The sequence below is a fragment of the Podospora anserina genome, chromosome 3 (genome assembly GCF_000226545.1).
Source record: "Podospora anserina S mat+ genomic DNA chromosome 3, supercontig 2".
NCBI lineage: Eukaryota > Fungi > Ascomycota > Sordariomycetes > Sordariales > Podosporaceae > Podospora > Podospora anserina.
Window position 1 is genome coordinate 1,564,947 of NW_001914856.1, and position 27,113 is coordinate 1,592,059.

The following is a 27,113-nucleotide window of genomic DNA, read 5'->3' on the forward strand; positions in this document are numbered from 1 at the left end:
CGGTACGCTTTGATCAACATTCAACATTGTATCTTCACAGCCGGGGAGGTGGCTCTCCTCTCCCATCACTGTTCCGGCGGCTAGCTGTAGTCCGGTATGGCAGTCCGCCCTCTGTTAACCTGACAGGGAAGTTGTTGTTGATATCGTTGGCGGATGACATTTGCGACATTGACGCCATTCCAGAATTGCCCATGCCGCTTCCTGACGAGCTCACTGCTCCGGCTCGCTGCTGGAGATGGTTGTGTCTCTGCATGTTCATCAACCAGGTAGTGTGCATGTTCAGGACGCCCACTTTGCTGCCTAGTTCGACGAGCTGCTGGTTGAGTGGCATGATCTGCTGTAGCATACTCATGGACTGGTGCGCATCCAGCTCAACCACCTGCTTGGAAAGGTCCTCCATCCGGCTTTCCAGTCGCTCGAAGCGGGCAAGCATGTAGTCTTCGGGTGAGCCCCATGATCTATTCTCGCCTGCTCCCACATTGGAAAGGTCTGGTCTCCATTCCATGTCGTAAAAGAAAGTGGAGGGATCGGGAGCGGAGAGGTCGATTGCGTCTGCTCCGTGGGACGTATTTGGTGCCTGGCGGGAGAGTTCTCGCCGACGAGCGCGTCGTTCCTGATGCTCTCGCCGCTCCGTCTCCAAAGCCACCAAGCGATCGGTGAGGTTGTCGATTATCCGGCGGTCCTCGGCCCGTTGCTTGAGGAGTTCCCCAATAATCTCGTAGGGGCAGCCAGTCTCATGTTCTTGAACCAGGTACCGTTTATCGTCGACCTTGCAGCCGGCAATGTGCCACTTGCACCGTACCTGCGTTTCCAGACAGTCTTCGGCGCAGTGCTTCTCCATGCGATGGAGAACGACGGTTGCTTCGCACGCCGAGCACTTTGTTGTTGCTCCGCTGCAGAGGAAGTCATAGTGTGTGTTCAGATCCACCAGCGCCACCCTCTCGTCACAGTATCGGCATGACACCTCGCGATGCATGCAGGTGCTGGCAGGTCCCTGGACGTGGCGGCGGGCAATTCTCTTCCTGCATCTGGCGTCGGGGCAGCGCACCATGGTGTGCTCGCAGCGGCGCTCATAATGGCTGTCGAGATGCTCCCGAGGGCAGATGTGATCGCAGCCCTTGTTGGGGCATTTGACTTTGAGGCGATCGAGTTGATCTTTGATGATCAGCGGTGGCCGATGATAGTCATGCGTCTTTGTGAGCGGCTGACGGTCGATGGGACATGTTGGCTGGATGTCAAGGGCTCGGTTGATGCACCAGGCGCAGAATGTGTGACCGCATGATGTGGTTATGGGTTCATGAAATGGTGTTTTGCACACTGGGCACAGAAGCGTCTCATCTACTGTGTCGAGATACTCGAGGATCTGGTAGTCTATCTCGAGGAGCGCAGGGTCCTCTGGTGACGAAGGGACGACTGTGTGTATGGTGGTGGTGGTGGTGGTAGCAGCAGCCTCAGGCGAGGGGGCCTGCTCAGGCGCTGAATCTACTGGAGGTGGGGTTGCCGTCGCCAGAATGGACGCGATTCTCGAGGGCTCCGACTGAGGGGGAAGCAAGCCTTCCTCTGGGGTATTTGGTGGTGGCATTGAATTGAATCTGATCGCATCGACAACGAAATGTTGATGCAGGTGGCGGCGACGGGGACTGACCTGAAGAGGAGGGTTGCGGCGCAATGGAGGCGGCTGGGAGGTGGAAGTACCAGCTCTGCCGAGGCCACCACCTATCACCGCATCGATAGCTGATCCATGTACCCCACTTTCAAATTATAAGGCTGACTTGGGTGTCCGCCTTTTGTCTTTCGTTTTCTCAAACACTTCAGCAAACTGAGGGTTCGACAACCGTGAAGTGGTACTTGTGCTACCTCAATATTAGCCCTCTGGATATGCCATCTGCACAGCCAAGAGCTGTATGACTTTGTCATCGCGCGCAGGACTCGATCAAAAGAGCGGGGATTTGTCCCTCCAGAACCTTGACGACTGGCCCTATCGATAAGAAAAGTGGGACCTATGAAGCTACTGGCACCCTAAGGTAGAGTGGGTAGCCAGGCCATGGCAGCAGATGGCGACATGTGATAAAAACATATTGTTGAACTACCGCTCATGCAGTTTATATAACTCTTCTGGAAGTTTGTCTCATCCATTCAGCTCCTAAACACTGAGGTCATAATCAACAACACCTGTAGCTCGCCCTCCATCTAGGGTTAGGGTCTCTGTTCCTTCCCCTCTTCTTCGTTCTCCATACAACTTCTCACTATTTTCTGGCGTGAGACAAAGGAGCATAATGCAGCATGCATACTACGAGCCTCGGAAGGCACTATATGCTTTCATAACAGACCTCCGTCTAGGCACTGCAGTGAGATTGCAAGTCGTGCTCCATGTTGAGTGATCCTGCTGTGCTCACTAATCCCTCTCTTTTCAGTATCACGACTACCCCGCTTCCCAGCCTCACAGCTCAAGCATAGATGAATGTTCCGTACAGCTGTGCCACAGGGACACTGAGCAACGTTCCGACTGTCATCGGTGATGTGGGCCATGTCGTCTAACCTAACCATTGCTGCCAAGAATCCCACCTTCTCAAGCGGCTCAACCCAGCTTCCACTCCAATCACTCTTCATCTCACTGCGTTATTAGCTCGGCTCTATGCAGTACGGGAAGAAAGCCAACCGACATTTATCAAGAAGACGGTGTGCTCTGTCAGCACTCCATTGGATATCTCTCCTTAGTCAGCCCCCTACGAGACCAGTCAGACCAGCAAGCGTGTGGCCCAGCAGCCTCAAACGAGGGCGGTAGCACAACCTTATTCGTGCTTTGAAGAAGCTCGCCGTTGTATCCGTCCTCAGCCTGTAACAAATAGTCCCTTTGCTGCAGATAGGACCCTTGTTTCTTCTTCAGTCCTGTCTGTTTACCCCGCCGACCCCACGCAACCGTTCTAGGCCTACCTCTTGTGGATATGATATGAGGGATGGCTAGCTGAAGAGACACAAACGGTGCCGGTGCGTTCGTCTTCATGCAACCTAGAAGCTCACCTCAGCTATAGGGCTACACCATGTCACTCGACGGCGTCGTCCTTAGGTATAAATGAGCCTGTTCCCACCTCTCTCTCCCTCTCTCGTGTGTGTCTGCTCTGGTCTTCCTCAACCTTCTCTAGGCTGTCTCGAGTCTTCTCAACGACATCTGGTGCCTTTCTTAGTTAGGCTTCACAAACTGGAGATATCTTGTACTTGCTCTGTCCAAGACAACCGCCAACCCCAAGTTGCCCAAGACTGCTCGTCACCCCACCCCCATCCCATCCCTCCAAGCGCTCCACAACGAAGAAGAACTACACCAAGGCTCCCCTAGGAGCTCACTCCACGAGTTCTGGGCACCGATACTTCACCAAGAAGCCCGGCAAAGTCACCCGCATCTTCCCTCGTTCTCTCTATTCTTCCATCCTCCCTCTCTCACTCGAGGATGGCCAACCAGCCCGCTCAGCCCGCAACGCAGCCGAGTCTTACGAGGCTGCTGCAAAAGAGTGCCGGGAGAAAGTCCAGCGCATCATCAAAGAATGCCACCGTACCAATGAAAAGTTCACCGACCCCGACTTTGATATCGAGTGGGATCTCGAAGACAACTGCCTCAACGGCCTCGTCCGCTTCGACTGGGACGACTGGGACACCGATGATACCGGCAACGCCGTCAGCGCCGACCGCTTTCAAGCGAAGCCTTGACACCCTCGCCGAATCCAACGCGCTCGGACCAGGCGGAACTGTCGCCTTGGACCCCGGAGTAGTCAGAGGCTACATCGCCGACGACCCCTGGGCCGCTCTCTTCGGCGCCTGGGGAACCAAAGGCCAACCCGTGACCAAGGGAGCTACCCCCCAAGCTCAACAAGCTGCTGCCGCACAGAAAGGCGTCCTCCCCCACGGCAAAAACTCGCCCCGTCACCACACCGACCCCAGAGCCAACCCCAAATCCACCAGGAGCAAGAACGGCGTCCAGTGCGGCGAGTGGTACAACCCCGGCTCCAAGCACCGCCTCGACTGGATTTTTTCGTCTCCCCAATGGACCATAGACGGGTACTCGTCCTCGGACATCAAGCAAGGCTCCAACGGCGACTGCTGGTGGCTCGCCGCCGTGGCCACCATCACCCACCGAAAGGACCTAATGGACAGAGTCTGCGTCGTCCGCGACGAGGAAGTCGGCGTGTACGGCTTTGTGTTCTACAGAGACGGGGAGTGGATCTCTGCCGTGGTAGACGACAACCTCTACCTCCAGTACCCCGACTTTGACTACTACGGCGACCGGTACGACTCGACTGGCAAGTTGGCAAGGGAGTACAGAAAGAGATACCAAACCGGGAGCGAAGCCCTCTATTTTGCGCAGTGCGAAGACCAAAACGAGACTTGGCTCCCGATCTTGGAGAAGGCGTACGCAAAGGTTCACGGGGATTACGAGGCTATTTCTGGGGGGTGGAGCGGGGAGGCTGTGGAGGATATGACTGGCGGTGTTACTACCACTGTTGCTGCCAACCGGGTGCTCAGGAAGGATAAGCTTTGGAAGGAGCTGGTGAATGCTGATGGGGAGTTCGTCTTCGCCTTGTCGGCTATCGGGACCGGGTGGGATAGCTACAAGGGTGGCCTTGCGTTGGGGCATGCTTATTCTATTCTTAAGGCTACGGAGGAGGTGGGTGAGGATGGGAAGAAAGTGAGGTTGGTCAAGATCAGGAACCCGTGGGGTCAGAGGAGCAGTGATGGTGTGGGGGAGTGGAACGGGCCTTGGTCGGATGGGAGCAAGGAGTGGACTCCTTACTGGTTCAAGAAGCTGAATCATACTTTTGGGGATGATGGTGTTTTTTGGATGAGTTATGCTGATATGCTGGAGACGTTTTTGTTTATCCACCGGACTAGACTTTTTGATGAGAAGTGGACGGTGGTGCAACAATGGACGAGTGTGAGTGTGGGCTGGGTGGCGGGGTATCTCAACCAGAAATTCGTGATCGAGGTCAAAAAAGCAGGGACGGTGGTTGTGGTGTTGAGCCAGCTTGACGAAAGATACTTTCAGGGCTTTGAGGGACAATACAACTTCTCCCTTCACTTCCTGTTGAAGAAAGAAGGCGGCAAGGACGAGGAGCACATCTGCCGGGTGAGACCTGTTCACCAGTGGGAGAGCCGATCGGTAAGCTGTGAGGTTGACCTCGAGCCGGGGAGGTATGAGGTCTTGCCCAAGGTGACGGCCGAAAGATGCGACTGGAGGAATCAAGTCGAAGACGTTGTCAAAAAATGGTATCTATCTCTCTCCATTTCCATTTCCCTTTCGAATAGCTAACACCCGCTTTGTAGGGCCGATAAAAACCCCTCCAAACTCCGCCAGGTAGGCATGCAATACGACCTCGCCCACGCCAAAGGTGGCATCCCCAACGAGGACGACCTCATCCTCAAGAAAAAGGAGGAGGCCAAGAGGAAGGCTGAGGCGAAGAAGCTCAAGGCCAAAGAAAAGGCCAAGCGGAAGAAGGAGAGGGAGAAGGCTAAGAAGCGGAAGGAGAAGGAGAAGAAAAAGAAGGCTGCTGCTGCCGAGGTCACGGTGAAAGTTCCCGAGGGTGGTGAGACGACGGTTAATGTCAAGGCTGGCGAGAAGAAGGAGGACACTGACAAGAAAGAGGAATCGGAGAAATCGGAGGATGCGGTTGAGAAGAAGGAGGATGCTGCTGCTGCTGCCACTACCAAGGCTGAGGAGAAGAAGACTGAAGCTCCCAAGACCATCTCCACCGCCTCTTCGTCCGCCCCTGCTCCCCCCAAGGAAGGACAGAAGGAGGAGAAGAAAGACGACGGTAAGAAGGAGGAGACACTGGCTATCAGGCCTGCCCCCACCACCACCACCACCACCACCACCCCAGCCGCGGAGGAGAAAGAAGCCAAGCCTGACGAGAACAAAGCAGAAGAGAAGAAAAAGGAAGAGGAGGAGGATGATTCCGAGTCTGAGTACGAGTCTGAAACGGATGAGGAGGAGGAGAAAGAAAAGGAGGAGGAGGAACAGCGGCAGAAGGAGGAAGAAGAAGCCCGCAAATTGGCCGAGGACGAGGACTCGCCTTCCATCCCGTGGAACGCGGTTGCTGTTCTTGGGTTGAGGGTGTATGCCCAGGATGCCGGGGTGAGTGTGCACCTTGCCAAGCCGAAGAGTGATGAGGAGGGGGCGAGTTTGGTGATTGATAGCCAGGCTGTGGGTGCTACTATGTAGATATGAGTTGAAAGATGGTAGAAAGTCTGATGGTTTCTTGCATCTTGACAACCGCTCTCCCGCTATGTGGGTTATCCTTTTTTGTTCTTTTTTGTTAGAGCTATGGCCATGGGTAATTGCTTGCTGAAGCCAAGGATTTGTCTCAAGAATACACGTCCACACCGGAGACTGCGGCAGGTGAGATCCTGACAAAGGTATTGCGAGCTTCAACCTCAACTGTGCGCTCAAAGACTCCCAGTCCGCTGCATAGGCGCCTCACAGAAGAAATGAAGCAGGCCAGAGTCAGCCACATGTTGCAGCCAAGAAACCAAATCCGAAATGGCCCATTTTAGGCCGGTTCAGTCAGCAAACGACGAAGCTAAGAGGTTTCACAGCGTCACGCTGGCCGCGCAGCTGGCCAGAGCTACAGACGAGGCTGTGAAAGTTCCAGATGATCATGACCAGGTGTTGTGCAGTCGGAGGCCCAGGCTTCTTGCAAGCCCACATCCTTTTTTCTCCTCTCGGGTTGGGGTCCGAAAAGTATTACTCACATGTAAACTCAGCCTTCTAGGTTGTCATATTGAAACCGAAGAAGGATAGTTTTCCAACACTTGTTATTTACTAAACGAGCTCCTTGAGTTGTTCAGGTAAATAATACACTGGGTTGCTGAAAAGTGAGGTGTGGTGAATTGGTGAAGCATCCGAGCAGCCACCCCATTTCTACTTGCTGGACCCCCCAACTATATAAAAAGGATGTAGTAATTACGTCTCTCGCGCTTTATGAAAAAGAAAAGTTCATAAGGGTGTTCTTTGGGCTTTCTTTTATATATTATGGATGATATCTTTTTAAAAAGTAAGATCTAAAGCTATGATATTTATATCTTGATGAACCGGGAAAAGCTAAGAGAAAGCTTTGTTAAAAGACTAGTTTATAAAGGTAAGTTTATATTTTAACGACATAAAAAAAAAAGAAAGATCAGTTAGTATGTAAATATAAAATTATCTTCAAACTTTCATTTATATTAACGGCTTATAGGTCAAAGCGTTGTGAATAAGGGGTCCGGCAAGTCAAAATGGGGGGTCTGAAAAGCATTACTCTCACATATAAGAAGAGCGTCTGTGGTTTGCTTGATCCAGGACAGATCCAGTTACGTAAGAGAGGTATCTACTTATGGCTGGAACATTGCAGGGGGTGATGATGACTTTAGATGTGTATCATCCTCAGTGTCTTGGTAGCCAATAATGTAGATGGTTGCTGCCAGTGTAGGCGCGTGGCTTGATATCACGGAGTTCAGGACCGCATCAATTTCTACACCATAAAGTTGCACTCTTTTGGGAAGAAGGTGGTCAAACAGCTCAGGACAAAAAGACCGGCGAGTTCCAAGCAGGGGGAACCACCCCATTGAGAATTGGATCGATGGCCTACTGCTAATAACTGACGAGGTGGAACTCGTCACTGCATGCTACCAGTGCTGGTTCGAAGAGCCGCTCAAGAACTGCCTCGCCAAACGCCACCTGCCCAAGTCGGACCCGGACTATTCAGACGATGTGAAGGAATTCGCACACTTTGTCGCCCGCTTGGGAGCCCACAAGTACGCCGCTTTCAAGGTGGCGGAAGGAATCGACAAGCTGCCGTATTTTGCCAATCAGCGCTACCGTGTCAAGTTCGACCGGCCGCCCAAGGGTGGTCACCAGGAAGCTCTGAAGCCCACGCCCATCAACCTCACCCGGGCTTTTGACTGGGCAAATGGCGACTACAACAACGAGCCTGACCCGTTCACCATAGTCAAAAAGCTCGCGAATCTCTTCCCCGGCATCCCCAGCAGCGATCCAGCGGTGGGTTACTATCTCGAGCAGGAGCGAAGGAGCACAGATCACAAGGGCTTCAGTTTCCAAGGCGAGATCAGCCGGTGGCTTCAGCAGAAGAAAGGCGTCCTTCTGACGCGCTACCACGCCGAAATCCAGATTGCCAACTTCTTCAACGCCCGGGAAGATCTTCCAGGATAAAGATAGGTACATTGGCTGTAGCAAGGGGGCCTGCTGGTTCTGCGCGCAGTACCTGGCGAATCTGCCATCCCCGCGCGGCGACGAACGATTTGTCCCGCCTGCTCAACACAACGAGATCCTTCCAGGTGTTACTTTTCCGCCAACCAAAGGAAGCAGTGATTCCAGGTGGGCTGTTCAGGTCAAGGCTTCGATGAACGAGGTTGTGCTCCGCACGACACGCGACGCTCTTCTCGACAATATTCCTCATGGTGCGAGGAGCCATCAGTCGACTAACACATGGATGGATAGAGCGCTCTCCCAGTCCTCGTGGATGAGAGAGGAGGACATCAGGAGTGCGGCGTGATGGTGAGATTGCGCAACGAGAATCAGGTTTCTTTTGTTTATTGCGTTGCTTCTCGGCCCAGATTGACTTTCAGGTTCTCTTGTGGGCTCACCATACCCACCTCAGCTACCTGGCTTGGCCAGCCTCTTATTATTCATAATACAGACGTCGGTTTTGTGAAACGGTTGCTCTCGTTCTATGATGCCCTTGTAACACACCCTGTGGCCAGCACTGGTGTCCTCAGGTTTAGCAAAAGAGCCAGGCGTTTCACGGGACAAGTCAGTTGCTTTTCCAGGATTCGGGAAACAGTCGTCATGACCTGGATAACTGCATCCTTTGCTTTGTTGGAAACTCTACGGTGAGCTGTGAGCCTCAGATATCTCTAAATGTCCCGATAGCACTTAAGAGCTGTAATATCCTGTGTTTAACAGAAAAAGGGGCAATGTGTCCACCATGGATGTTTTGTTTGACCAGGGCAAGCAACATCCATCCAGGGGTTAGGGTTATGTGCGTTGAACCCTTGATGAACCCTTGATGAACCCTTGAAACCTTCACCTGCAGGCTCTCTCCCCGCACTTTTTTTGTGACCTGCAGCTCAGCGATGGGACCCCTCCATTTTGCAGCCAGGAACAGAAAAAAAAAATTAATTTTGATCCACAGCCGTTGGAAATAAAACTCCGACGCTCACTTATACAAAACAGACACCGAAACGGCCACTTTTGGTGCCACAGAAAAGAAACAAAATGGCCGAAGCATACCCCCCCTCCATCAGCGACGGCTCCTCGTCAGACAACTCCGAGGCTGGCAACTGGCTGCAGGGTGATCAGGACGATGGTGATGACTTCAGCGAGCAAGAGACCGTGCAGGTCATCTCGCTGATGGACGACAAGGTATTTGACGATGCTCTTGCCATGGTCACCTACTGCAAGGAGAAATATGGGTTGGATTTCTTGGGGGTGAGAGATCGGTTGGGGCTTGACTTTTACGGGTCGATCAAGTTGATCAACTTCAGTACGTTGCTTACTTTTACTCTCATGTGATAGCTATGGAAACTAAACATGAGATCACAGTCCGCCAAAAGGTCCACGATGGCAAGCCAGTCAAGCCGGATGATATCAAGGCGTCTGATCTCGAGGATGACTCACTCTTGAAGCCGGTACTGGAGGATGATGCCCTCATCGTGTGCTTGGATGACCTCCCTGCCGCTGGTGAGGCTGCTCCTCAGGCCCGGGAGATCAAGCAAAAGGAGGCCCCGGCCGTTGATGAGCTTCTTCGGAAGAATGCGCAGCTCCAGGAAGAGCTCGAGAAGCTTTCTCAGCAATTCTCCAACTACAGGCTTGCTGTCCAGCAAACCTTGGACCAGAGATGGGGTGAGGATGAGAAGCCCGAGTCCTCCAAGGCTAGAGCTGAAGCCCCTGCTCCTGCTCCTGCTCCTGCTACCAACGGCACAGAAAAGAAAGACGACTCCCCACCCGAAGCCACCTACTACTTTGAGTCGTACGCCCACAACGACATCCACGAGACCATGTTGAAGGACACGATCCGCACCAACGCCTACCGTGACTTTATCTACAACAACAAGGCCATCTTTGCCGGCAAGACTGTTCTCGACATCGGATGCGGTACTGGTATCCTCTCCATGTTCGCCGCCAAGGCTGGTGCGGCCAAGGTTCTTGCTGTTGACAACAGCGCCATCATCGACAAGGCCCGCGAGAACATCTTCAACAACGGGCTCGACAATGTCATCACTTGCATCCGTGGCAAGATTGAAGAGGTTACTCTTCCGGTGCCCACGGTCGACATCATCGTCTCGGAGTGGATGGGTTACTGCCTTCTCTACGAGGCCATGCTTCCCTCTGTTCTCTACGCCAGGGACAAGTACCTCAAGCCCGACACCGGTCTTCTCGTGCCATCGCACACGTCGATGTGGATTGCTCCTGTGGCCGACGAGGAGTACGTCACCGACAACATGGACTTTTGGCGGGATGTCTATGGCTTTGACATGAAGGCCATGCAGGAGGGCACCTACGCCAACTGCCGCATTGAGCACCTCCCCGACGCCGCCGTGGCCGGCACCGCGCAGTGTTTCAGGATGCTCGACCTCCACACTTGCACCAAGGAGGACCTTGTGTTCAACGAGAAGTGGACGTCGACTTATACGTCCAAGGACAAGCTTGATGGTTTCTTGGTGTGGTTTGATACCTTTTTCTGCGAGTCGAGACAGGAGCAGGTCGAGAAGCAGTTGACGTGGAAGCAGTGGATGGATGTCAAGGGGAAGGAGAGCGTGGCGTTTACCACCGGGCCGTTTGACAAGGAGACGCACTGGAGGCAGGGGTTGATGTTGATTGACCATGCCAAGCAGCCGAAGGGAAGCGAGGAGAAGGTCAAGGAGGGGGCGAGGTTGGAGGGCGAGATTGAGTATGCTATTCCCGAGGGTCATCACAGAGGGTTGAACATCAAGGTGACTTGGGGGTTGGAGGGGGTGGAGGGGGAGAAGAGGCTGAGCCAGATGTGGATGTGCCATTAGAGAGGTTCGGCGGGGCGGCGGACAAATGTATGGGATAGACAAAATAAACAAGGGAATGAATATGCTCTGTATGATGGGTTTGCTGACACAAATGCCAAGCCACAGAGTCGCAAAGTGTGGGGGGGAGCTTCTGGAACCCCACGTCATAGCGATCTCGCAGCTCAGGGCAGATTCCCACTGCTGCAAGCCGCATGATGCAGCAGCAGGTGTGTCGCATGTGTTCTGAAGGCGCGCTCCTTTCACTGATTGCGTGACACCTTCTAAATCAACTCATCTTCTTCATCTCATGTTTTGTTTTCTGTGATTTGTGTGCTTTACACCTGGGTTGCCTGTAAAAGGTACGTATTTTTGGCAAACAAGGACAGGGGTCTAATTGCCAGCCGGCACGGCACGACGCGGCAACCATTCACTCAATCACTTACCTCGACACAGACAGCACAAATCAGCTCCCAGGCAGACAAACATAACGAGTTACGACGACAGAAACCAACCGTCGAGTCCCTTTTGCCCATTGAATTACAAGCCGAGAACACGACATGCCTGCGACAGACTCACCATATCAATAGCAGCAGACGAATCCTCACCACACCACCACCACCACCACCACCACAACCACCAAAAATGAGAACCATCCTCCCAGGCCTCCCCTCCCCCCACCTTCAAGCCCTAGCAACAGGCTACTGCCAAAACGCATCCGAGTCCGGCCCCCGTCGAATAACCGTACCTCTTCCCCCTTCCACCCCCCCCCCCCCCAAATCTTCCTTTCCTCACAACTAACCCCCCTACCCGGTGTAGGTCTACATCTCCGGTCCCGCAATCTCAATCCTCTCCCCAAGCCCCACCTCCCCATCCCATCTCCTCCAAACAATCTACGACGACGACCCAACCCCCCTCCAATCCGTTGCCCTCGACGAACCCACGGCCAAAATCGCCGTTATCACCACCTCTGGCACAGGGAGGATATACAAACCAACAATCAACACCCTCCTCCCGATCAACTCCCCCGAGCGTGAGCCCCGCTGGGTATTACAAGGAACCTTTTCCTCCTCCCCCTCCCCTTCCCATCCAGCAACCCTCTCCTGGGGCAGCGACGGCGAACTTTTGGTCTCCTCCTCATCATCCCTCCAACTATGGCAGACGTCCCGACCAGAGGGGGATATTCATTTATCATGGTCGCAACCGCTCCCTAATCCAGCGAAAATGGCGCTGTTGTCGTATGATTCGGCGTACATAGCCTCTGTGGGGCGATATGATAAACTGGTGAAAGTGTGGAGGAGGTTGAGCTATGGGTCTGGGGGTGCGGGGACGGAGGAGGGCGTTGATGGGGCGAGGTTTGATTTTGTGTACTTACGGCATGGGGATGTGGTTACCAGGCTTGAGTGGAGGAGGAGGCCGAGGCATGAGGGGCAGACGGTGGAGAATGTGCTTTGGACGGTGGACTGCAAAGGAAGAGTAAAGCTTTGGGTTGGCGGGGATGGGCATGGGATGAGGGAGCTGAGGCTTTGGGGGGGGCTGGAGTTAGGGATGAAAATGGGGTGGGTGGTTCAGGGGGGGGATTTGATGGGGGCTGTTGAGGGGGTTGTGGAACCCCGGACGCGGGACGCGGTGGAGAAGGTGGTGGAGGTCGGGAGGAGGTGTCATGAGGTTGTGGTCGGGTTGGATGGGAAAGGCGGGGTGAAGGTTTGGGGGTTGGAGGATGTGGGTTGGGAACCGGGGGCACAGAAGAGAGGGGGGGTCTGGGAGATTGTGGAGGTGAAGGGGGTGGAGGGGTTGGACTGGGGAGGGGGAGCAGGTGAACATGTCGAGGTGCAGAGTTATTGTGATGGCAAGGGGCTGTTGCAGGTGCTGGTGCACTTTTTTGATGGGAGGATTGAGGTTTATGAGACCGATCTCGCGGCCTTGGTTGACCCGAACCCGAAGAGGAAGAGGCTAGAAAGGGTGGCTGTTTGGACTGGGCATTCGGCACCGGTCAAGAAGGTGGTGAGGAATTTCAGTGGGAGGGCGGTCGTTACGAGGACGGAGTCGGGGCAGAGCGTTGTGTGGAAACATGAGTTGGATCATGGGAAGGGGGTGACGATGTTGAGGAGACAGGTCGTCATTCAGCAAGCGGGGCATGTTCACCGGATGTGCGTGTTGAGAAAGGGGAGGTTTGTGGTTTTCTTGCGGCACGAAAAGGTTGAGCTTTGGGACTGTAGGGGGGCTCAGGCGAGATTGCTGGCCGAGCAGAGGTATGATGTGCCGGGGAAACCACTGTGCCTGATTGTGCTGCCGAGGCACAAGGTGGAGGATTACACCCACGGCGCATGTTGCGACGATCACGTCGGAAAAGGAGGGTGTTGGTTGGGAGGTCAAATTTCCGTTCTATAGACCGAACGATCCGACGGTCAAGGTTGCGAATGGGCGGGGGGAGGGGGATCAGGAGGGGTGCATCAGGGAGTTTGTCAAGTTTACGCTTGAGGATGCGGGGGATTTGGGGTATGTGTTACCTGTTGATCCGGCCGGGGCGGATTTCCATGTTTCGGGGTTTTTGGATGTGTTTGCACGGGATGTGGCGATTTCGTACACGCACTCGGGGAGGGTCGAGTTTTGGACTGCGAGGGTTGGGCATGAGGGGAAGGGGGTGGAGTGGTTGTCGACGAGCTCGCTGGAGACGGGGGTTGCGAACCCGGCGCTGGTCAGCGGGAGCACGCTGAAGAAGGCGGCGTTGGTGAGTGCGGATCGGTCGACGTTGACGATTTGGGATATCAGGGGGGCGAGGCTGGAGTATGAGCAAAAGTTTGAGAACAGTCATACGATTAGGGATCTGGACTGGGCGACCACGCCGGCGAAGCAGAGTATCTTGGCGGTTGGGTTTCCTCATCGGGTGTTGTTGCTGAGTCAGATGAGGTTTGATTATCTCAACAAGGGGCCGGCGTGGCTGCCGACGAGGGAGATTTCGATACGGCAGTGCACACCGCATCCGATTGGGGACTCGGTTTGGTTGGGGGGTGGACACTTGGTGATTGCGGCAGGGAACCAGCTGTTTGTGCATGATCGGGAGTTTGAGGCTTCGACGTCGCTTGTTCCGGCAACCGGGCTGAGGATACCGCATCGGAAGGGCAAGGCGAGGCAGCTTGATCTGTTTGAGGTTGTAGACCGGCTCAATGGCCCGCTGCCGGTTTTCCACCCGCAGTTCTTGAGCATGTGCATCCTTGCCGGAAGGATCTCGCTCGTTCACAAGGTCCTGCAGGCGTTGCGCAAGACGCTTCGGTTCTGGGCAGAGGGTGATGTGGTGGATGATTACCTCGGCCTCGACCTGGTGGAATTCTACGCCGGCGATGGGTCACTGCATAACGGCGGTGGCCACCCAAGAGAGTACCTCAACCGCCGGCAGTCGTTTGACGACGGCGACGAGCCCTTCTCGGAAGAAACAGCTGTCGACATCAACGAGCGCCTCACCCGCATTGGCATCCCTCAGCTCTCGGGCCACGAACAAATCCAACTCGTCGACATTGTAGAATGCGTCGGCGTAGTCGAAAAACAACGTCGCTCCCTCGACGAAAACGGAGCAAGATTCATGCTCGCCTTCAGGCAACACGCCCTGAGAAAGGGAAGAGCAAACGAGGTGCACATCTCGTGGCGCGAAATCAGCTGGGCATACCACTCCACCAGCCAAGACGTCCTTGTCGATTTTGTGACCAAGCAGAACCACGGCAGGATGCTGTGGGAGGGCGCGAGAGAAAGCGGCATGTTCATGTGGCTTGGTGACAACGCTGCCGTGAGGCAACAGTTTGAGATTATTGCGAGAAACGAGTACACCAAAGGCGAGGACAAGAACCCTATCGATTGCAGCCTCTATTACCTCGCCCTCAAGAAGAAGACTGTCCTCCAGGGCCTGTGGAGAATGGCAAGCTGGAATAAAGAACAGGCCTCGACGTCGAAGTTTCTGGCGAATAACTTTGACGATCCGAAGTGGCGGACTGCGGCGCTGAAGAATGCTTACGCGTTGATGTCAAAGCGGAGGTTTGAGTACGCGGCTGCGTTCTTCTTGTTGGCGGACCATTTGCATGATGCGGTGAACGTCTGTCTTAATCAGCTTCATGACTTGCAGCTCGCGGTGGCGATCACGAGGGTGTACGAGGGTGATAATGGGCCGGTGCTGAAGAGGCTTCTCGAAGAAGAAGTCCTATCCACTGCAGCAAAAGAAGGAAACCGCTGGTTAGCGTCGTGGGCATTTTGGATGCTTGGGCGTCGTGATATGGCTGTGAGGGCACTTATTGCAAGTCTTTCCCCCCCGCCCCGGGTTTCTTTTCTATAACACCCCCTGACTAACTCTTTGGAACAGACGCCAGTCTTTGCCCTCCTCTCCACCACCCCCTCCTCCCCACCCCCAGACGACGGCAACCTCAAATCCAAATCCTACCTCACCGACGACCCCGCCCTCGTAATCTTGTACCGCCAGCTCCGCCAAAAGACGCTTCAAACACTCCGTGGAGCGACAAAGGTCACGCCAAAGGTGGAGTGGGAGTTTGTGCTGCATTCTGCCGGGTTATATGACCGCATGGGCTGTGACTTGCTCGGCCTTGATTTGGTGAGAAACTGGGAGTTTTTCCACCCTGCCGCGCAGGCGATGACGGGGTTGGGAGGGGAGATTAACCCGTTGAGGCTGCTGAAGAGGAGGGGGAGCTTGGTTGTGGCTGATATTCCTATCCGTGGGGGGCCACTGTCGCCGCTTGCGACGCCGGGGGGGCAGATGCAGGTGCCGGGGGAGATGAAGACTGGTGGTGGTGGTGGGACAACGGCAAAGCCGAAGCCGCCTCCGACGGTGTTTGAGGAGCCGGATGCGAACTCCTTGTTGGACAGTTTTGGTTTTTAAAGAGGGGAGGTGAATGATGGAAAAAGGGGGAAGGGGGGTGACATGGCAGTGTAGATTCAAGGCATTCATTGTACATATTAAAAGAGAATCGATACATTACACCAAAACTGGACATTCATGAGGCAACTGGGGTATGATCAAAGGAAAGGACTGCTCTGTATTCATGCCATTGTATCCCTAAAAAAGCAAAAAGAAAGACAACTGTGTACTCCGAACCCAATCCATATACACGCCCCCCCTTGATACTCATTGTAGGTCTGATATCCATCCTGTACTTACTCTCCCTGTCGTCTCATCGTGTCCCCAAATCAAGCAAACCCGTCATAGCCCCCCCAGTTACATAACTCCACAAAAGCCAAACGCCATCCCAGTCCCTTCCCAAATATGCAAATCAAACCACCCTCCCCCGAAAATCACAACCTAACCGCAGCCCCAATCCCCCTCCCCCAATACCAAACCCTCTCCCTCCACCTCCCCAACCTAACCCCCACCACCGCCCTCGCATCCAGCTTCATCCTCCCCCCCAGCGCCTCCTCGACCTTATCATACCCCACGCTGTCCAAATCCCACACCACCGGCAACCTCGGCGTCTTGCTCTCCCCCGGCGGCGCCGCAAACGGCAAGTCATACTCAATCGTCCCGATCACTTCCGTATGGTTATACAGCGCCGTGGCGTTGACATGCTCTATATAAAGCATATTCTTTTTCAGCGGGCTCACAAGCGTAAACTGCGCCGTCGACGACCAGAGGTGAAACGTCGCATCCCGAATAAAGTGCGTCTTGTCGTCTTCCGACTTGCCGGGCAGAGACAGCTTCGGTGCGTCGAGCGTAAAGTTTAATCTCGAGAGCGACGCCCCCAAGGAGGGGAGAGAGGGGATCGTGCCAGCGTGGGTGCGGATCGTGATGGTGGTGTTGTACCCCGACAGATACTGAGAGATGAGCTCCCGGCCGACTTTGGGACCGTCCTTCTTGCCGCCGAGGATGGGATTCCAACTGGCAAAGACGGGGATGTTGGTGTTGTTTCCGAGACCAAGGTCAAGATTCTCTGCCTGGGCTTCTCCCAGCGTGGTGCCGTTCTTTTCAAAACGAATGCTGATAAAAGGAATATGTGCTGTATAAGGCGTAGGATTGGTAATGTTGACCAAAGCACGGAGTGAAATCGAATCAGGCGTCGTGTCGAGAATTTCAATGTTGCCAACTTTGGGTTCCGCAAGACCGGGGAGGTTCTTTCCAAGAGCTATTGACCAAGGTAATGTCAGTGACGGTGCACCACGAAGATGGTCGGTTGAGCTGCCAGCGCGGAATGGAATCATGGATGACCAATGGCGACTAACAGTGTGGTGATGATCAGAGTAGATACGGACGTTTAACTGGGATTTTGCCCTCGGCGGGCACCCTCTTGACAACGATGCCACCGAGGACTGTCTGCACCTGGACATCGACGAGCGCGTTGATGTCGAGCTCAACACCCTTTCCTCCGAAAAGCAAAGCTGCGATCACATCAGTCATGACGTCGGCGTCTGTCACGTTGAGTGGCGCATCGACAATCCGAGACTGAATCTTGAGGGTAGCCTCCCCGCCATCAGTAGCGGGGAACTGGGTCGAGTTTGCTTGTTGCCACTCTTTGAGGTTCAGCTCTCCAAGCTTGTCCTTCTTGTAGAAAACGTCGGCGTTGGCCCGAACATTGGTGACATTGAGAGAAAAGTTCATCTCCGCCGGAAGCCCGGCGATGACCCGAATCGTGCCCGACACTCTTGGGTTGGATTTGGGGTCGTCAGGCTCGGCTGCTGGATCTGGCATCTTGAAGTGAACATCCGTCAAGGAGAAGTCGCGAATCATGTTTTCAAACGATCGTCCTGGGAATGGCACAGGCACAGTGATGCTGGACAAGACATCAGCAAGCCAGGCTGGTGTGTCGCCGCCGGGCTTCTGTCGGCCTCGAACAAGCACGGTCGTTGTTTCGTTGCCAAGGAACTTTTCGAAGAGCAAATCGAGCGGTGAAGAGTTGGAGTTGGGACAAGCGCGAGTCAAAGGTTCAGGCAGTTTGTCGACAACACCATCGGCATCGACAGCAACTTCGGAGCGGGACTTGACAGAGGTGCGGTGAGTAATGGCGGACGCAATGACGATGGGAGCGTCATTTGTTCCGCATCCGGGGACAAGAATCTCGAATCCAAGCTCGGGGATATCGACCGAGATTGGGTACTCGTTAAAGGCTTTGATGGTGACCTCCACACCCATGGCCCACCGCTCAGCGTGTGACGTGCTTCGCTCAGGCACGGGAATCTCCTTAAAGTTGAGCCTGGTGATGTTATAAGCGGGCAGCTGGGGCATGTTGTGGCCTACACTACTAATCAGCAACATGTTCATGGTTGGGGCAGGCAATCCAGTAATCATTTTCAAAAGAGAGACTTCTCTCCAAAGTACAACGAAGCGAAAGTGCGGTAGAGGGATTGACCTTCAAATGTCAACGACTCAGCAATAGAGTGCGTTCCGAGAGGAATCATTCCCGCCCTCAGCTGAATATCAGCCTTTCCCAGCACCCGAACCGTATCCAGCCTTCCTTCCAACCACTCATTGGCAATCGTTCGGATACCCTCAGCGTCGCCCGGGATGAGATCGGCAACAAAATCCACCGCGTTGTTCTGGCCGTTGGCGATACTAACATCCATCGAAGGGACTGCCGCACTTCCCAGCAAGATGTTGTCGTAGTCTGGCAGGTAGACATTGATCCTGGTATCCTCCGTCCCGATACTTCCAACCAGCCATGTAGCAGCCTTGCCCACCCGTCTAACATGTTCGTTTTCCACACGCTGCGCATCAAGGCGGAAATTCGCCTGGATTCTGGCCCGTACACCGTTGGTCGTGATGGACACCAGCGACAGATTCGTCGGTTCAAGAACAATCGCTTGTTTGGCGTACTCCTCCACCGCGGCGGGCACAAAGAAAGCCCCAATCATAATCCCAAGCGCAAAGAGTGACAGTACAATCACAGCGATCAGTGAAGGCTTCGGTATCGATCTGTCTTTTGTCGATTTGACCGAGACGGCGTCCGTCTCGCCAGCAGCAACAGATGCTGTCTCGTCTCGTACGTCATCATCCTCGCCATCGTAGCGCCGAGTTGCGCTTGACGATAATAAAGGTGTTGATTCTGATTGTTCGTCCATCACTCGCGCATCGGGATCGGCGGCTTTCGGACTGCTCAACGCAGCCAGAAACGGCGTCGTTTCCGAGTCTGACATGATGACACTCGAGATGTCGATGGATTTTAGGCGCTGTTGGGTTGAATGGTTGGGCGGTGGGAAGAAGCTATTGCTTGCCGTCCGCCGAGGGACAACAGGGATGGTGCTTATCGTCGCCTTGGCCTATGACATGGCCAGTGAGGTGTTGTCACGAGGTCCCCGCAGCTATCGATAGTGATGGAAGAGAGAGAGAGAGAACCGCAAAACAGACGGCGGAATGGGTCGTTGAAGAATGAGAGACCTATGGTGATGTCGAGATGAAGTGAAGAGAGGAGCTATGTGCAGATAAGGTTGGGGCTGGATGACATCGCTCGGTTGTCCGCCTTGTTGCTGCCTCCGTTCTCCGTACCTTGGAAACGGCAGGGCGGGAACAGCCCACGCGGCCAGAGGTGTGGCGCTCAGTTGAGCAATGAGAGGTCATTGGTCAGTTAACAAAAGAAGGTGTGTGGCACGGGCGCCCAGCCTTGAGCAAGCGAGACCAGGAACAGGTCCCGAACGCGGGGGAGAAGACGGCCAGTGAAACAGCCGCAATTCGTCATCCTGCAGCGAGCCCTATCCCAGCAAAACTCAAAACGCCGATGCCTCCGATTCAAGGAGCACACCATGTTGAGCCAAATGTTGGGCGAGAAGCAAGAGGAAGCATCAGCTCGAAGCCAATTGGTGCCCTCAATCAGAAGACAGAGTTGAAGTCGAGATCTTCCCATGACCACACAGAATTCTACAAATGCTGCCTTGGTGATAGAGTCAGACAGACCAACTGACCTCATACAATTTTCCAACGGGACCGGTTACCGGACCCTTATTTTTTATACAAGTCATCAAGGTCCCCCCGTCTGGGCATCTTCCCTTTTTTTGGTCCAACCTGCATACTGACTCACGACCTGTTGCCCTCGTCAACCAATTTCCCCATAAGAAGAGGAGGCAATCCCAAGATACCTCTCATTCCAGAATTCAACCGTTTGATACCCACCCACTCCCCACTATCAGTCATCGAGATCTGATCCCAAGCCAAAGAGAGAGGAATTGTTTTACTCCCAGGCATTCCCTCCCTTTAAAAGATCTCTCGATAATACACCACCCACCCTTCTCACTCGTCATGATGCATCGTGCTGGCTTCCGCACACTGAAAACAACAATGGCTCACCTCCAGACTCGCTCCCTCTCCTCTGCTGCCTCCGGGTCGCAGCCCAGGCATCTCATGTCCATCGGCGACCTCACCCCAGCTGAGTTCACCAGACTAGTCCTCAACGCCTCCTCTCACAAAAAGGCCGTCAAAGATGCCTTCGCCGCCGGCCAGACACCACCAAAGCCCCTCCACGGCGCCATGACAGGCAAGACCGTCGCCATGATGTTCTCCAAGCGCAGCACCAGAACCCGCGTATCAACAGAAGCCGCCGTCCAGCTCATGGGCGGCCACCCAATGTTCCTAGGCAAGGATGACATCCAGCTCGGCGTAAGCCCCCCCTCTTTCTTCTTACATCTGTTGTACCCAATCTAACAACCCCCAGGTCAACGAATCCCTCCACGACACCTCAGTAGTAATCTCCTCCATGACCTCCTGCATGGTCGCCCGCGTAGGCCCTCACTCAGACGTGACCGGCCTAGCAGCCTCCTCCTCGGTCCCCGTAATCAACGCCCTCTCCTCCGACTTCCACCCCCTTCAAACCATCGCCGACTTCCAAACCATCCACGAGTCCCTCTCCTCCACCCCCTCCTCCTCCTCCCTCGGCCTCGAAGGTCTCAAAATCGCCTGGGTAGGCGACAGCAACAACGTCCTCTTCGACCTCGCCATCGCCTCGGTCAAAATGGGCGTCCACATCTCCGTCGCCTCCCCGACCGGCTACGGCATCCCCCCCAACATCAAATCCATCATCGTCTCCGCCGCCCAAGGCGTCCCCAACCCAGGCACCTTGACCGAAACAACCATCCCCGAAGAGGCGATCAAGGACGCGGATATCTTGGTCACGGACACGTGGGTGAGCATGGGGCAGGAGGAGGAGGCGAAGAAGAGGTTGGAGGCGTTCAGGGGGTACCAAATCACCCATGAGCTCGCCAAGCGCGGGGGGGCGAAGCCGAACTGGAAGTTTATGCACTGTTTGCCTAGGCATCCCGAGGAGGTGGACGATGCTGTTTTTTATGACGAGAGCAGGAGTTTGGTGTTTCCAGAGGCCGAGAATAGGCTTTGGGCTGCGGTTGGTAAGTCACCCTTGAACATTGTCACCCGTTTTTTGTGAGATGAAGCTTACAACTCTTGACACAGCTGCCCTCGAGGCGTTTGTGGTCAACAAGGGCAAGATTCTCTGAATCTTTGGGGTAGATGAGATGAGGTAGAAGGGGGGTCTACAAAAAAAGTGTCTTGGTTGGTTTTACATCAGGGGGCTAGGGAGCGTATGGCTTTTTTTTCTGGAGAGAGGCGTACGGAAACAAAAAAAGTTATATATCACGGGTAGCGATTTGAGAAAGATGTCAAAATAATCTGGACAATTCAGATTCGGTATCAATTTCCTCTTTAGATTCGGTTCTACGCCGTTCCACCCACACGCCTCACAAGTAAAACACCCGCGTAAACACTTTTTGTAGCTCTCCCAGAACTCTCAGAATCAAAGCAAATCGTTCCATTTCATTATTACTACCAAGATTGTTTTAACCAGGGGGGAGGGTGCTGGCATCGACAACCTCGTCAGCGTCCTTGACGTGCTGATCCTGCTCATCAGGACCGTAGAGGGGTGATCTAGGCAGGGCCATCAGACCGGTGCGGGCGGACTCGAGAATGCCAAAAGGAGCGATGAGCTTGAGGAAGGAGTCGATTCTCTCGGGCTTAGCGGAACTGTTTTTAAGGAAGTGCATATTAGTGACTGTTCGACTGGTTTGGGGGGGTGGGTGACTCAAGGTCTAACCAAGCAGTGAAAAAGCTTGGCCTGATAATGAAAAGTGGGGGGGAAGGGGGGTCACTTACATCTCAACAATGCAGCTGTTAGTGCTAATATCGAGAACCTTTCCGCCAAACTGATGAGCAAAATAAGTGATATTCTTGAGATGCTCATGCTTGTGACGCAGAGCCTCGCTGACAACCAGCCTGCTAGGGTGGAAGTCCTGCGACACCTCCTCCAAGCTAGGTTCAGAAGCAGCAGGGGCCGCCTCAGCAGCCTCAGCAGGAGCCGTGATCTCCCTGTGGTGGGCGAGGAGCTCCTCAAAGTACTCGGGACCAAGAATGTTGATCTTGGCGAGGAGAAGCTCGCGCTGGACGAGAGCAGAGTTTGTATAGTCCAGAACGGCCCATACGGGGACGAGATCCTCGAGTTGGCGACGGGCCTGCTCGACGACGCCGTCTTGCCCGGTAAGCACGATGGTCATGCGGGAGAGGTCCTCTACTTCGGTGTTGCAGACGACGAGGGAGTCGATGTTGAAGCCGCGGGCGGCGAGAATGCCGGAAACGCGGGAGAGGACGCCGGGCTCGTTTTGGACGAGGCAGTTGAGGACATGGCGCTTCGGAGGGGCGACGGAGGGGGTGGGGGTCTCGTAGAGGATGTTGGACACGGCTGCTTGGGCTGACCACGAGGGGGGCTGGTCGCTGATGGGGAGGGGTGCCTGCCGGCGACGGTTGGCTTTGTAGGCAATGGCCGAGGTGGAGGAGCTCTTGCCGGAGCTGTGCCTGACGGCGGTTTGCGCCAGGAGGCCGGCACGGGCCTGCGTCGCTATCCTCTTGGAGGGAGCGAAGAGGCAGCGGGAGGCCATCTCTAGCTGTGGGTTGGCGAACCGGGCAGGTTCGTTTTGCTGGGGAAGGGGTCGATCAGGTTTGTTTATCGTCAATCTGAAGGAGCTGTCGACGTCAACATGGGGTGTTTGTTTCGCGGATCAACAAGCTGAGTCACCACAATGTCGGGAAGCCGGGGAAGGAAAGGGTTGAAGAGGAAAAAGTGACTGACCGAATCGGCGCTCAGGTCCGGCGTGCACACCGCGAAAACCCTCCACAACGGCTGGCTGTCACAGCTCAACTGAGCTCAACTGGCTCAACTGGCATTGGTCAATGGCCGCTAGCCAGCGCTTGGCTCCGGACTCGGTGAGAGGTGGTGGGGTTTTCAGTGGTGATGGTTCCGGAAGGTCGGTTAAACCCTCCTCCGGCCGTCCATTTCCGGGCATCTCTGTCTGCAGACAGGTACCCGGACGTTTTCCAGGTCCCTGGTCCTCATCGGCCACACAGTATTTGGAACAGTGTGTGCCTCCGCGTCGTGGACAAAATATCATCTCAAGACCTTTGAAGATAAGTTATTGTTGATATACCTTTGAAAACAGCCAACAGGCCTTTGATGATAGCTGACGTATGCTTGAAGGCCTATTGACTGTCTTTTCGTATGTCTACTTCGTATCGGGCTGTCTTTGAAAGCCTATCGACTATCATGTTCTAGGGCCCATGCTCTGCATCAGTCTCCATTTACTGTCCAACATAACGCCCCGTTTTCATCCTTCCACTGGCGAGCCTCGTGCATTTTTCTGCGCAACCGAAACTTTGGAGCTGTCCAAGGGCCTCCATTATATGACACTTCGACAACCTCTTATTGAATCCAACTCCGTTGCGCTACTTTTCTGTCTCGCCCAGCCAGTCCTCAACTTCGCCTGTCTATCCGCAACAGATACGGTCCCTCCGTTCCGTCCTTCTTCACCTGCGACTTGACACCTGTGCCTCGCCGAGAGAAACGAAACGCGCGCGCAATGGACGGACGTAGCACGAAGCGGTCTCGCTTTGACCAGACCGAGCCGGAGCCTCGCCGTCCTTCGAGATTCGACCGTCGATCCCGTTCGCCGCCGGGGCGCAAGCCCGACTCGGATCGCGAACGTGAGCGCAGCCCTCTTTCTCGGCCTCGCGACGCGCCCACCGGTCCCAAGTCCCCAGTTGATCCCGCTGCTGCTGCCGGTAGGTCCTGAAGTTTTTTTTACTCTTTTCTTTTCTCCTTGACACGCCTAAGCCTCTCCTTCCTCTTTCCAATGCTAACGTATCCAACAGCCGCCGCCGCTGCCAAGATCAACGCTCAGCTACAGGCCCGCAAGGGCATCCAACATGTAGATGTCCCACCCGTCCGGTCCGCGTCGTCCGGCAAAGAAGGAAGCGCCGGACCTGCCCTCAACGGGGAGGTGTATGTTGCCGATGGCGACTTTATCAAGGACATCGAAGTGAACGATCTGCGCAACCGCTACCTTCTGACCAAAGGCTCGACCCAGAAAATGGTAAATAACTCCTTGTGTTGCCTACTGATACACCATCAGGTCAATATCCAAGCTTTTTGTGCGGGACAGTCTTGCTTACTGGAAGCTTGATAGCTCGCACAGGCACACCCACTTTTGCATCTGCTAACCTCGGCTGCTTGATCTAGATTAAAGATGAGACTGGTGCCGGTACGCCCACACTTGATACCTCTGCTATTCTGTTTGGACTACGGTTGACCACATGTGTTTCAAGATGTCACCACTCGCGGAAGCTACTTTCCCGACAAGTCGATGGCCACGCCGGCGAACCCTCCTCTCTACCTCCACGTAACGTCCACGACCAAGGAAGGCTTGGACAAGGCAGTAGCCAAGATCGAGGAGTTGATGAAGCAGGAACTCCCCCAACTTGTCGATGAGCGCCGCTTTCAGCGCCGCCACAACCCCGAGCAGCCGCCGGTCGAGCGTGACGAGTTTGGCCGAGTAAGTACTATCGAATTTGTTGTGAAAGAATCTGCTGACCATGTACAGCGCAAATGGCCCGAGGAGAAGATAGCAATCACGCTCGAGTCGGTCCCAGGTTTCAACCTGCGCGCTCAGGTTGTTGGACACGGTGGCGCATACGTCAAGCATATCCAGTCGGAAACTGGGTGCCGTGTTCAGATCAAGGGCCGCGGGTCCGGATACATCGAATCCTCCACGGGCCGTGAAAGCGAAGAGGACATGTACCTCCATGTTGCCGGCCCCGATCCTCTCATGGTCAAGAAAGCAAAGGAGCTCTGCGAGGATCTGTTGGACAACGTAAAGCAGGAGTACGAAGCATTCAAGAGTCGGCCTCCTCCTCAGCGACATTACAACGGCGGAGGTGGTGGTGGTGGTGGCTACGGCGGCGGTCGAGGTGGTGGCGATTCATTCCATGGTCAAGCATACAACCGCGACAGTCACAGTCACCACAACAGCAGCCACAGCCAAAGTCATAGTTACAGCAACTCCCCTGCCCCTCCGGCAGCCTCTTCTTCGGCATCTCCTGCACCAGCGGCCAGCACTCCCACAGCAACGAACCCGGCTGACTACGCCGCTCAATACGCGCAATACATGCAGTACTACGGCAGCGCAGCAGCTGGTGCTGATCCGTACGCGGCGTATGGAGGGTATGAAGCGTACATGCGAATGTACCATCAATGCATGGCAAGCCAACCACAGCAAGCTCCCGCTGCCCCAGGTGCATCTGCATCTCCCCCTCCTCCTCCACCAAGCGATGCGGCGCCTCCCCCACCGCCTCCTTCCTCGGCTCCTCCCCCTCCCCCACCAGGAGGACCCCCAGGCACCTCTGGTGGGATGTACAGCGCGGTATGATTCTCTCTGATTGCTTCAGAAGCCGCTTGACTAACTTTTGTCTAGCAACCTCCACCTCCGGGGCTCTAGAGAAGGCAATAAACAAAGAAAAGGAGACTACCTACTTTTGGGAATGGGGGGGGGGGGGGCCCTCAGCGATAGTCAATATGCCTCGGTAGATTAGTTACTATGGCTCTAAAATATAGTCAGGACGCCCTTTGGCCAGATTTGACACGCCTTCAAGCACGGTCAAACACCTTCAAGTACCGTGAATATGCCTTGAAAGATGGTCGAAGGCCTTTCCGTTATCTTTGAAGGGCTTGCCATTGAAGATAGTCCGCATACCTTCCAAGCTATTGAAGAGGAGTTTGAAGATAGTTGAGAGGCCTTTTGCAACATTTTGAAGCCTTAGTTTTACAAGTAATCAGTCTCCTTCCTCTTGCTGTCATGATATCTCCGGGCCGTGCCGTTGGTCAAGTCCAAGCTCCGTGCCTGAGTGTGTGGGGAGCTTTAAGCTCCATTCTTTCCCCACACAGCCGCCGGGCCGCAGTGTCACCTTCATCCAGCAGCTTCAACCTACAAACTCACATTGACGGTTGCCCTTGCCATCCCCTGTTGAAGCGGCTGGTATATTCTCCTATTTCACGATATAACGTTTTTCATCGAATCCCGTCGCCGAAATGAGTCACCAGCGTCACTTTTCCGACGCGGCGGTCAAGGAGCCTCACTCTGTGTCCCTCAAGGTTCTCCGGCACGTCTTTTTCCCTATCCAACTATTATATCATGGGTGTCGACTAACAAATGGGGAAGTCTGACCCGGCCATCTCTCGTATCTCAATACCCCCTCTCACCACCTCTGTCCTCCTCCGCCATTACGCCCCCTCCTCCCCTTCCCGCCTCGCTATCTTACTCCCCCTCCAGCACCAACCCGACCCCTTTCTTACTCTCCCCCATCCTCGCCCTCCCCCCAAGCTTCGGCTCGGCATATGTTGGGACAACCTTTTCTTGCACCCTCTGCGCGAATCATGACATCCCCCCCCCCATCGACGGCGGTCCCCCCCTGTCGGTGAAGACGATCCGGGATGTCAAGATCGAAGCAGAGATGAAGACGCCTTCCTCTCCTACCCTCATCCCGCTGCTACCCCCCGGGAATGATGAGGGAACAGATCTCAGCCCGGGTGGGACACTCCAAAAGATTGTGAGTTTTGATCTACGGGAGGAGGGGGCGCACACGCTGGTGGTGCAGGTTAGTTACTACGAGGCTACGTCGACGAGCGGGAGGGCGAGGATGTTTAGGAAGTTGTATCAGTTTGTTTGCAAGGGGTTGTTGGTTGTGCGGACGAAGACTTCTGCGCTTGGGTTGGGGAAGCAGGGGAATAGGAGGTGGGTTTTGGAGGCGCAGGTTGAGAACTCGGGTGGTGGGGGGGAGACGGGGGATG

At 54.6% G+C, this 27,113-nt stretch overlaps 9 protein-coding genes across 9 annotated transcripts; 6 read left to right on the top strand and 3 right to left on the bottom strand.

Moving 5' to 3' along the window:
* Positions 1–34: 34 nt before the first annotated feature.
* Positions 35–1,582, bottom strand: PODANS_3_6390 (uncharacterized protein; the record flags this gene model as incomplete). Its single annotated transcript, XM_001909407.1, has 1 exon — positions 35–1,582. One exon carries the CDS (start codon positions 1,580–1,582, stop codon positions 35–37), a length of 1,548 nt encoding a protein of 515 aa, XP_001909442.1.
* A 1,863-nt stretch (positions 1,583–3,445) lies between these two features.
* PODANS_3_6400 (uncharacterized protein) lies at positions 3,446–6,208 on the top strand (the record flags this gene model as incomplete). Its single annotated transcript, XM_001909408.1, has 2 exons — positions 3,446–5,256; positions 5,314–6,208. 2 exons carry the CDS (start codon positions 3,446–3,448, stop codon positions 6,206–6,208), a joined length of 2,706 nt encoding a protein of 901 aa, XP_001909443.1.
* A 3,051-nt stretch (positions 6,209–9,259) lies between these two features.
* PODANS_3_6410 (uncharacterized protein) lies at positions 9,260–11,043 on the top strand (the record flags this gene model as incomplete). Its single annotated transcript, XM_001909409.1, has 2 exons — positions 9,260–9,527; positions 9,587–11,043. 2 exons carry the CDS (start codon positions 9,260–9,262, stop codon positions 11,041–11,043), a joined length of 1,725 nt encoding a protein of 574 aa, XP_001909444.1.
* A 1,200-nt stretch (positions 11,044–12,243) lies between these two features.
* On the top strand, positions 12,244–15,898 carry PODANS_3_6420 (uncharacterized protein; the record flags this gene model as incomplete). Its single annotated transcript, XM_001909410.1, has 3 exons — positions 12,244–13,271; positions 13,330–15,301; positions 15,368–15,898. 3 exons carry the CDS (start codon positions 12,244–12,246, stop codon positions 15,896–15,898), a joined length of 3,531 nt encoding a protein of 1,176 aa, XP_001909445.1.
* Positions 15,899–16,311: 413 nt separating this feature from the next.
* On the bottom strand, positions 16,312–19,140 carry PODANS_3_6430 (uncharacterized protein; the record flags this gene model as incomplete). Its single annotated transcript, XM_001909411.1, has 3 exons — positions 16,312–17,135; positions 17,263–18,240; positions 18,357–19,140. 3 exons carry the CDS (start codon positions 19,138–19,140, stop codon positions 16,312–16,314), a joined length of 2,586 nt encoding a protein of 861 aa, XP_001909446.1.
* Positions 19,141–20,236: 1,096 nt separating this feature from the next.
* On the top strand, positions 20,237–21,444 carry PODANS_3_6440 (uncharacterized protein; the record flags this gene model as incomplete). Its single annotated transcript, XM_001909412.1, has 3 exons — positions 20,237–20,593; positions 20,649–21,336; positions 21,401–21,444. 3 exons carry the CDS (start codon positions 20,237–20,239, stop codon positions 21,442–21,444), a joined length of 1,089 nt encoding a protein of 362 aa, XP_001909447.1.
* A 339-nt stretch (positions 21,445–21,783) lies between these two features.
* Positions 21,784–22,875, bottom strand: PODANS_3_6450 (uncharacterized protein; the record flags this gene model as incomplete). The annotated part of the gene is made up of 2 exons (XM_001909413.1): positions 21,784–21,967; positions 22,097–22,875. 2 exons carry the CDS (start codon positions 22,873–22,875, stop codon positions 21,784–21,786), a joined length of 963 nt encoding a protein of 320 aa, XP_001909448.1.
* A 975-nt stretch (positions 22,876–23,850) lies between these two features.
* Positions 23,851–25,695, top strand: PODANS_3_6460 (uncharacterized protein; the record flags this gene model as incomplete). The annotated part of the gene is made up of 5 exons (XM_001909414.1): positions 23,851–24,052; positions 24,143–24,363; positions 24,510–24,531; positions 24,596–24,822; positions 24,871–25,695. The coding sequence occupies 5 exons, from the start codon at positions 23,851–23,853 to the stop codon at positions 25,693–25,695; spliced, it is 1,497 nt and encodes a 498-aa protein (XP_001909449.1).
* Positions 25,696–26,354: 659 nt separating this feature from the next.
* PODANS_3_6470 (uncharacterized protein) lies at positions 26,355–27,112 on the top strand (the record flags this gene model as incomplete). Its single annotated transcript, XM_001909415.1, has 2 exons — positions 26,355–26,461; positions 26,596–27,112. Coding segments are annotated over 2 exons (624 nt in total), but the record flags the coding sequence as incomplete, so codon positions are not given.
* Position 27,113: the final 1 nt, after the last annotated feature.